This window comes from Rutidosis leptorrhynchoides, chromosome 1 (genome assembly GCF_046630445.1).
Source record: "Rutidosis leptorrhynchoides isolate AG116_Rl617_1_P2 chromosome 1, CSIRO_AGI_Rlap_v1, whole genome shotgun sequence".
NCBI classification, from domain to species: domain Eukaryota; kingdom Viridiplantae; phylum Streptophyta; class Magnoliopsida; order Asterales; family Asteraceae; genus Rutidosis; species Rutidosis leptorrhynchoides.
Genome location: NC_092333.1, coordinates 328,011,240 through 328,021,911, shown reverse-complemented (window position 1 = coordinate 328,021,911; position 10,672 = coordinate 328,011,240). Strand labels below are relative to the sequence as shown.

At 31.3% G+C, this 10,672-nt stretch overlaps 1 protein-coding gene across 1 annotated transcript; it reads left to right on the top strand.

The window, feature by feature from the left end:
* Positions 1-452: 452 nt before the first annotated feature.
* Positions 453-10,165, top strand: LOC139886555 (receptor-like serine/threonine-protein kinase SD1-8). The gene is made up of 9 exons (XM_071870397.1): positions 453-913; positions 1,057-1,953; positions 7,379-7,549; positions 7,659-7,855; positions 7,966-8,176; positions 8,272-8,509; positions 8,605-8,755; positions 9,170-9,474; positions 9,720-10,165. The coding sequence occupies exons 1-9, from the start codon at positions 544-546 to the stop codon at positions 9,766-9,768; spliced, it is 2,589 nt and encodes an 862-aa protein (XP_071726498.1). The 5' UTR covers positions 453-543; the 3' UTR covers positions 9,769-10,165.
* Positions 10,166-10,672: the final 507 nt, after the last annotated feature.

Sequence of the window (10,672 nt, the reverse complement as noted above, 5' to 3'; positions counted from 1 at the left end):
GCATGTTTATTCGCAGGTGATTATTAAGAGCTTCCGCTGTTGCATGCTAAAATATGGACAAGATTTGGTGTCAGCATGCTTGTATAATATTGTTTAAAACTGCATTCGAGATTTACTTTTTGTAACATATTAATATTGTAAACTAATATATATTGGTCGTGTGTAAGTGTGATATTTTTAGATTATCATTTCTTGATAATCTAGGTGGTGTCCTTTTAACCTTGTCAATAAAATAAAGGTTATGGATTATTTTAAAAACGAATGCAGTCTTTGAAAAACGTCTCATATAAAGGTTAAAATTTCAAAAAAAGATCAATTAATATAAAATATTTATATATCGATATAAACAGGACATTCCACTCTACACAAAAAAAAAATTTAGACATACCAACAAAGACCATAAAGAAATATCAAAGATGTGGTCAACAACCACTTCATTATTTCTCTTTCTTCCATAAAATTCCTTTTCAAATGACGGTGTTCATAATCTACAAAAATCCCAAAACCCACAAAAACAAATGATCAAAAAATTGTCTCAAAATAATGAATAATCTCTTCATATTCGTATTCCTTCATCTGTACATCGCATTTTTATCTCTAGCCATCGACACCATCACACCCGAACAACCTTTAACCATAAACCAAACTCTAGTCTCGAAAAATGAAGTCTTTGAACTTGGGTTTATCAATCCAGGTAACAATAATTTGTATATAGCCATTTGGTACAAACAAATAAAACAAAAAACATACGTTTGGGTAGCTAATCGAGATACGCCTGTAACTTCATCATCAGGGAAGTTTAAAATTGGTGAAAACGGCAACATAGTACTTTTAAACCAAGCTGAAACCGCAGTTTGGTCATCAAACAAATCCCTACCGCTGACAAACACCGTGGCACAACTTATGAACAACGGTACTATTATTCTTTTCATCATTATTATTTTTAAATATAAATGTGTGAGCATTTGTCTTTATATAAATTCAATATTTACCGAGGATGTATATGTGTTATGATGCTAGCAGTATCTAAGTTAAATAGTTTATTTATTTAAACAGGTAATTTTGTGCTACGTAGCGAAAATTATGAGAACTCGGAGAATTATATTTGGCAAAGCTTTGATTATCCAACAGATACACTTTTGCCTGGAATGAAACTCGGTTGGGATCGAAAAACTGGAATTAACCGCTTTATAACATCGTGGAAGTCGAATATTGATCCGAGTATGGGTGATTCTTCTTTTAAGATGAATATAGATGGTTTTCCCGAAATTTTTATATTGCAAAAAGGAAAAGAAACTTATCGAAGCGGGCCATGGAATGGAAGACGGTTTAGCGGTGTACCGGAGATGAAAACTGTTAAAGTTATCGAGTTCGAGTTTCAGAATAATCGAGATGAGATTTGGTATTCATTTAAGTTGATGAATAATTCAGTTTATTCACGGTTAATTATGAATTCTGCGGGTGTTCTCCAACGTTTCACATGGGTTGAAACGGCTGACACGTGGAGCGAATACTGGTTTGCTCCACGTGATCAATGTGATTATTATGGCGAATGTGGGCCGTTTGGCGTTTGTGATACAAACAATTCACCGGTTTGTAAATGTATGAAGGGTTTTCGACCGAGAAACGAACAAGCCTGGGACTTACGAGATGGGTCGGGCGGGTGTGTTCGGAGCTCCGAATTGGATTGTGGGTCGGATGGATTTTTGCCATTAAAAAATATGAAATTACCGGAAAGTTCAAAGGTGTTTGTTGATCAAACTATGAGTTTGACTGAATGTGGTCAGAGATGTAAAAGCAATTGTACGTGTAGTGCTTACGCTAGTATGAATATAACTGGAGTCGGGTCGGGGTGTGTGATATGGGGAGTGGATCTTGTGGATATGCGACAGTATGCTGATTCTGAAGGTGGTGGTCAAGATCTTTACGTTAGAGTTGCAGCATCTGATTTGGGTACGTTTCTAATCTATAATTTAATTTAATATTAAATAATTAATTTTTTAATATTGATGTATTAATTTAATAAAGTATTTAAATTTTAATAAAAATTTTGCTTTTCAAAAAAAAAAAAAACAGGATGAAAAATATTAGAATGCAGAAAAAATCAATAATGTAATTTGATGGTATTCGGTAAAAATTCTTTCCAAATATTCAAAGTTGGAAAAAAAGTTATTGAATATGAATCAATAAATTTAAAAAAGGATCTGAATGTTTCAAAGTAAGACACAAACTTTTTAAGGTAGACATGTTCATATTGTTGTCCTTTGATGGTATAAACAATTGTAATGTTGTTGTATCTCCAATGTTCCTACAGCAAAACAGAACAGAGACTTTAGAGTTCTAAAAGATAATTACTTTTCTCGTTTCATACATTAGGAATATTGAGAGATCTAATGTGTTCATTAATATTATGAAAATAATAAGATTGGTTAAGGTGTGAATGTGTGATTTGATACCAAAAGCATTTCTAGAAGTTTTTTTATGACAATGCTCATATATATATATATATATATATATATATATATATATATATATATATATATATATATATATATACGGTGAGGATCCATGGAGAACCAAAGGTAATAGAGAACCCATGGAACTCGTGTAGATTCAGTAAATCTGCTGCAGATTGACAAATTTTTTTTTTTTTTTTTTTTTGCAGATTTTTTTTTCTGTGCAGATTTTTTTTTCTTCTTCAGATTGAGTCAATCTGCGTGCAGATTGACGTTTTTTCCATTTTTTTTAATTTTTTTTTACAGATCGACTTTTTTTTTGTTTTTTTATGCAGATTGAGTCAATCTGCGTTTTTTTCCCTTTTTTTTTTTTGCAAATCGACTTTTTTCTGTGCAGACTGACTTTTTTGTGCAGATTGACCTTTTTTGCAGTTTTTTTTTTTGCAGATTCACTTTTTTCTGTGCAGATTGACTGTTTTTTTTTTTAAAAAAAACTGGAAAAAACGTCAATCTGCACGCAGATTGACTCAATCTGCACGCAGATTGACTCAATCTGCAAAAAAAAAAAAAAAAAAATTCTTCACAGAAAAAAAAACTGCAAAAAAAAAAAAATAATTTGTCAATCTGCAGCAGATTTACTGAATCTACACGAGTTCTATGGATTCTCTACATACCCTAGTTCTCTAGGGATCCTTTCACTATATATATATATATATATATATATATATATATATATATATATATATATATATATATATATATATATATATATATATATATATATATATGACCAATTTCAGACCGCCAATTAGACATGTGAAAACGTGTTTAAACCCCCCTTTTCGTTCCCTACTTCCCTTGAATGGTTCGTGATTTCTTTTTTCATAACAAAAGCTAAAGTGATGATATTTACATATTTAATCCATCAAGTTTTAAACCGTTATTACATTGCCAACATTTTACAACGGTCTGATGAATTTTATTGGCTTATATACTTTCATCGCAAGTACTTTTTGACCATTCATTAGTGTGCTTTAACTAATGCTTTGGATGTATAATCATGCCACCAATGCTTTTATAAGAAAAGTTGAAGCATGTTGTCTTTGCATTTTTTTTTTTATATAAAATTGAGCTTAAAGATAAATAAATAATGATAAAAGCTAATCAATATATGTCTCGAAAATTATAATAATAAGGGTGTTCATTAAATAATTTTACCCATGACACCGCCCGATGTAGAATGATTTTAGTGAAGTGGGTTGGTTAATTTAAATTTGATTTGAGTTTTTGGTCTCGTCTGAAAAATAATACGATTTTTAAATTTAATTTGGATTCTAAAATCAAATTTTGGTTCCTAATCAAAAAACTGAAATATGCTATTTGTTTATGGTATTTATTATATATTTATATTGTGATATACTTCTTTCATCACATATTAATAGTCCACATATAATAATATACAGTTTAGGAAAATGTCATAAAAGTAGTGTATTTTCTGCTTACTTTCAGTTTTATCCTTACTTTTTATTTCTCCTTTAATCTTATCCACATACATTAAGACCAAAATAGAACTTAAAATTCTTATTCTTTTCTATTTATGAAAGTGGACTATTAATTTGAGACATCTTAAAATAGAATACTGAACTATTAATATGGGACGAATGAAGTGTTTGATAACATTATATATGCATAGTTGAATCTATATGATGTTATAAATAAGAATTATCTAATCTTAAAAAAATTTAAAAATAATAAGAAAAATGATAAGCCCCGTTGATGATGTAATTAAAATAACTAATTATATTTAAACATAATATTAAAATGTTAATTGTATATTATATGAAGTATTATGTACAACCTTATGATAAAACATACTCATGACCATATGTACAATATTTAAATCATAATGTACAATCTTATCGTAAAACACTCTCATGATCATATGTACAGTATTTGAAGTATTGTGTACAACTTTATGATAAAACACTCCATTGATATATGTATAAACTTTAAAACAATTGTACAATCTTTTACAACACCCATCATGAATACATGTACAAACTTTTAAGCATATCGTACAACCTTCATATAATAATTGTATTTTAAAAAAAAAAAAAATTAAGAGACATTTGTTATTAATAATAATAATTATTATTAATATAAATACTCAAATTTTATGCAAACTATTAGTATTTATTATTATAATTATAATTATAATTATTTTTATTTTTATTAGATTATTATTATTCAAATATAGGTTCTTTTTACGGAATTAATTACGTTACATATGTATGCGAAATACATGTCTCAATAGAAGGTTGTAATCTAGGCTTTTATGACAAGAAAAATAGTAATTGTCATGAAATTTGGAATAATGTGGTGGGAGAATAAATGTAGTACATTTATTCTGAGCAAGTTAAGTATATCAATATGTTTGTAAAAACGACGACAAGTTTCTTAGTTGAAATTCGTTGTTCCACAGGTCATTAAACTAAATGATGCTAAGAAATATTCGTAAAAACTAAATCGAATAAACGACATAAACCGTGAAGTAAAACACCCCTAAACAATGGTATATGGTATATCGATTTTAAGCATGTTGATATCTTGGGCCCAGTTACCATGAGCGCCCTAATGACAATCAATGTATACTTTGCTCCATTGTACGACCTCCATAGGCTTTTATGTAGTTTTTAATATACGAGTATATATTATATGGAGCGATAATATGTGCACATATATATTATTATTATTATTATTATTATTATTATATATATATATATATATATATATATATATATATATATATATATATATATATATATATATATATATATATATATATATATATATATATATTATGTACACAATTAATTATGCTTTATAATATTGTACTCTATAACACTGTAAAACATGATAACATGATTGATTGTATACGTGTACGTATCACCTATAAGAGAGAACCATAAGTGAAGGAATTCATAAATATTTTTTGATAAAAGAGAACCGAGAGAACTTACAGACTGAATACACGTGTACCCATCATATGCACATATTCTTCAATCTGAATTCACAAACTAATTCTTTTTAAATCATTTTTTTCAGCCTACCATATGTCAGTCTTGATTGCACAGACTGAGCTACGTGCAAGTCTGTGCCTAAGTGTCAGTCCACATGTCAGTCTGCATGGCACAGACTGACTTTAGTCTGCCCTACGTGGCAAGTCAGTGTCCTTCATGGTAGTCAATCCGACCTACACCGCAAGTCAGTCTAACTTACATGGCAGTCAATCTTTCATATGTGGCAGTCGGTTTGTCCTACATGGATTTTTTTTTACCTTTTAAAACTAAAATTTTTAAAATTTATTTTCAGTGCATGTGCATATGGTAGTGCATGTGCATTGAACTTGTAAGTTCTCTTTTACAGTTAGTTTCTTGTGGATCTTTACCATTAACTAATACATAAATATATTTTAAATTCATCAAAAAATCGAATGAGACTGTCAAAGTAGGTATTCTAAGAGTCAATGGTCGGTGAAAGAGTTGGTTCTCTCTCTCTCTCTCTCTCTCTCTCTCTCTCTCTCTCTCTCTCTCTCTCTCTCTCTCTCTCTCTCTCTCTCTCTGGAATATATTAAGTATAAGTTGTTATTATTAAATAGAGATATGACATATAAGATATAAGATATGAATATTATAATTAGGTACATATATTATTAGGCTTCCCAATCTTTTTAGAACAATATCATTAATTTTTTTTTTAATGACGATTTTTTTGGCATCAGTGGTACCCGAGAACACATCCATTCGGGCAGTGGTTCCGGGTAGGGGTCCGTGAAATCCGGTAAAACCTCCCTATATGGTCAATATATACCACAATTATTAGTGTTCAATTGTTTTAAAGAAAATCATGTCATCCTTAAGGATTGAACTCATGACCTCTCCTTATCTCATGACACAAAGTATATAGTGAGAACCGTTGGGCTATGCCCTTATTCTCAAGATAAATACGAATAATATATAATGTGAGAAAAACCACCATATTAGTTTTAGTTTGCATATTTATTTATTTATTGATTATTATAGTATAACAGTATAGTAATGAACTGAGTTGACGTGGTCTGAGAGTTTATTGGGTAATCAACCAATACAGGGTAACTTATTGTACGTGGCTAAAATGTTCTCCGTATCTTGTTTTTCAACCTGATATATGATATAAATAAATTACTCCGTATTATGTTCTGGTTTGGTGGATTGTAGTTGTAGACAACAATAAATCCGAAAGTCAACTTTGGAGTATTGTCAAACGTACAGGATAGTTGGGGACCTTTACTTTTCAAAGCCGTTGTTTTAGGCCAAAATTTGATTTATAAAGTTTCTACCTACATCATTCAAAGCGGGGTCAATGCGTGTGGTGCTTTTAAAGTGTTTATTAACAAGTTACATCCAAATAATACTTACATTTAAAAATTAAAAATGTTTTTTTTTTTAAAAGACAAATTCATACATCCATATATACACCACGAAATGTCCTAAACAGAACTCGGACCTTCAACCCCAACGTTGTAAGAGTGATCATAATACCGCCAAGCCATTGGCTCTTTAATAAAAATAAATAAATAAATAAATAATGTTAAATGTAGTTTTAAAGACACGATTAAAAAAAAAAAATAAATAAATAACATTACCTTGTATTATTGACGAATGACCTTTCTTAGTTTTAAACCATGGTGGTTTATTTCACCCAAAATTTATATGTTGTATTTGTATCACTTGTTGGATACTTCGATTGATCATTACGGGGAAATGAATTGACCTTATTATGCTTTTGCAACTTATACCACATGCAATTAAACTATCTCAATACATAATACATATATAACTGTAATTGTAAGCTTCTAAAAGACTATGTTATCATTATTGCAGACCCGTCATCCACTACAGGGATGAAATCTGACGGTGGCAGGAGCAACAATGTTATCATAATTGTTGCCATTACAGTCGGTACCTGTTCAGCTCTAGTAATCCTCTTGATACTATTTTTTTTCAAGAGAAAGAAAACGCAACTGTTGAAAAAATCCAAGACATACAGAAAAGGTGCATATTTTAATTTCAAAGCGAAATTCATTCATAATTCATAATAATGTTAATGTTAATCCAAACATATTAATATGTTAAAGGTATGTATTTTAATGATTTACATTAGGCCCACATGAAAGAAGCCAAGATTTCTTGATGAACGATGTGATTAATAATGTGCAAAGTAGAAGAGATTATTCAGGTGAAACAACAACAGAGGAACTCGAATTACCCTTGTTTGATTTTACGACATTGGTTATGGCTACAAACAACTTTTCGGATTCAAATAAACTCGGGCAGGGTGGGTTTGGATCAGTTTACAAGGTAAAATGCAGTTTTATTACCTACCAAATTTATCTAGATTTTGTTGGTATCAAGTTGTTAACAAACAAGAGGGGGGACACTTTTTTGTTGATTGTCATAAATTATAACAGGGAATATTAGTGGAAGGTGAAGTTGTGGCTGTTAAAAGGCTCTCAAAATCTTCGGGTCAAGGGATTGAGGAACTTAAAAATGAGGTGAGATTAATTGCGAAACTTCAACATAGGAACCTTGTTCGACTACTAGGTTGCTGCATTGAGGTTGAAGAAAAGCTGTTGATTTACGAGTACATGGAACATAAAAGTCTCAATACTTTTCTTTTCGGTTAGTTTCCTTGGGGTTTCATGTTTTTTTTTCTTTTTAATGTTAAATTAATTTATCGTAGTTGAAATTTAACGTGTTTCTTGAATTTGGTATAGATAAAGAGAGAAGTGCACAACTTAATTGGGAAAAACGATTCAATATCATATCTGGGATTGCTAGAGGGCTTCTTTATCTTCATCAAGATTCAAGGTTTAGAATAATTCATCGTGATCTTAAGGCGAGCAATATTTTGCTAGATAAGGAGATGACTCCAAAAATATCTGATTTTGGTATGGCACGAATTTTTGGGGGAGATCAAACCCAAGCAGAAACAAAGAAGGTGGTGGGAACACAGTAAGTATCATAACCATTGTATACATTTGCATTGATACAATGATATGGACTATAGATTTTCATATTATTATTTTCTAAATAAATATGTTTTGCAGTGGTTACATGTCTCCTGAATATGCAATGGACGGCCTTTTCTCGATAAAATCGGATGTTTTTAGTTTCGGGGTTTTGGTGTTAGAGATAGTAAGCGGGAAAAAGAATAGAGGATTCTATTACGCAAGTAACCAACTTAACCTGCTCGGATATGTAAGTACTTAGTTAGATGACATATACAGGCCGGGGTAGCAATTTGGGTCGGGTCGGCATGTTAAACGTACCCAGTTTGGACACAACCTGCATAATCCGTTACAATAAACAAGTTGAGGGGTTATTTATCAGGTTTATTTCAGATCAAATGGTTCATATTTGGTGGGTTGGTTTCAATTGAAACGTGTCAAATTTAATGGATAGTTTCAGGTTGGTTGGAATATTATTAAAATGTTCCAAAAAATTTTTGGGGTGCATGGTTGTTTATCTAATAACCTGCATCCGACCCAGAAATTAAACCTGTTAGTTGGTTTCTAGTTAAGAATTTCAATCCTGAACTGACTGAAATATGCATAAGATCGATTTGCTTTGATATTGTCGTATCATTTATTTACTAGAAGATACATTTTTCAGACATGGAAGCTATGGAAAGAGGGGAACGCGTTAGAAGTACTAGATGAAACCGTAAGGGACAATTTTTCAGAGGATGAAGTAGTGAGATGCATACAAATCGGATTGTTATGTATTCAAGAACAAGCAGAAGATAGGCCAAATATGTCGAAAGTTTTGCTAATGTTGAGCAGCGACTTAGTAAACCTACCTCAACCAAAATATCCTGGATTTTGTCTTGGAAGAAGACATTCTGAAATAGAGTCATCAAGCAAACAAGATGAATCTGTAACGGTGAACCAAGTCACAGTTACAATACTCGATGGAAGGTAGCCAGACAAAATTTATTACTAGCAATCATGCATGATTCATGTAATACCCTTTTAGCATCAATTATATGACCCCTCTTTCTTACGTAGTTTTCGTCAGTTTTATTTTACTCATGACTAAAGTGAAATTTAATTTTTCGTATTTATAAGTTTTTTGATATACACCATCACTGCAACTAATGGGGTTTTTTTTTTTTTTTTTTTTTTTTTTTTTTTTTTTTTTTTTAACGGCGAATTTACATCAGCGGATCATTTATTTCAACGACCCTCATCATTTGCACCCACACACGCTAGAAGGAAACTCCTACCCGGGTTGCTTGGCAACTAATCGCGGGACCTGGGTTGTTTGGCAACTAATCGCAGGAAATTGGAGAGAAAATCTTCCGCCCCCAGGAATTGAACCCGGGTTGCTTGGCAACTAATCGCGGGCGCTTCCACACTGAGGCTTGATACCGTTGAAGCAAACGTTCGTTGGTGGGGTAGTTTAGTTTTTCAAAATAAGTTCTTAACACTATAACTGACATTATAATTTTTTTTGACGCTTTTTATAGCGTGGGAATATATGTCGTCAGAAATTCTTTGTCCGATTTTGTTAGTGCATATTTGTAATTTTCTAATTCTAACGTGTGTGTAATGTTTAATCCAATCATTGGACATTTATGTAATCATACAATGAATATTTGATGTTAATTGTACTTCATTGTTAAATAACTGTGACGGTCGATTGACTGTTGAGACAATCAACCGATGGTGTACCCCTGATCGAGGGTCACTGTAGGTAATATAAATATGGGTTACAGGTTTCTTTGTTATATTACACACTCTACATTAACCCTAGCCGAGTTCTTTCGTTTGCTATCGTCCCAAGTCATACCCAACACGAATAACAACTTAAAGACATCGATCTAATCTATTCCATAGGTCTAGGTTTGATTCATTCGATCCCAAGAGTCAAAGTTTATTCGATTAAAGCTTTGTCTAGTTAGATAGAGTATACGTTTGATCTAAGATCCTTTAATCCGTCAACAAAGTGGTGTCAGAGCATGGAGTTGATAATCCAAACATATTCAATCGAAAATCTAAAGGGTTGTTTTTGGGTTTTTAAGAAAACTTTATGTTTTTTTTTATTATTATCAAAAGTCCCAATTTTTACGTGTTAAAATCTGGTTTTTGAGTGTGTTTGTGTCCCCAAGTGTTT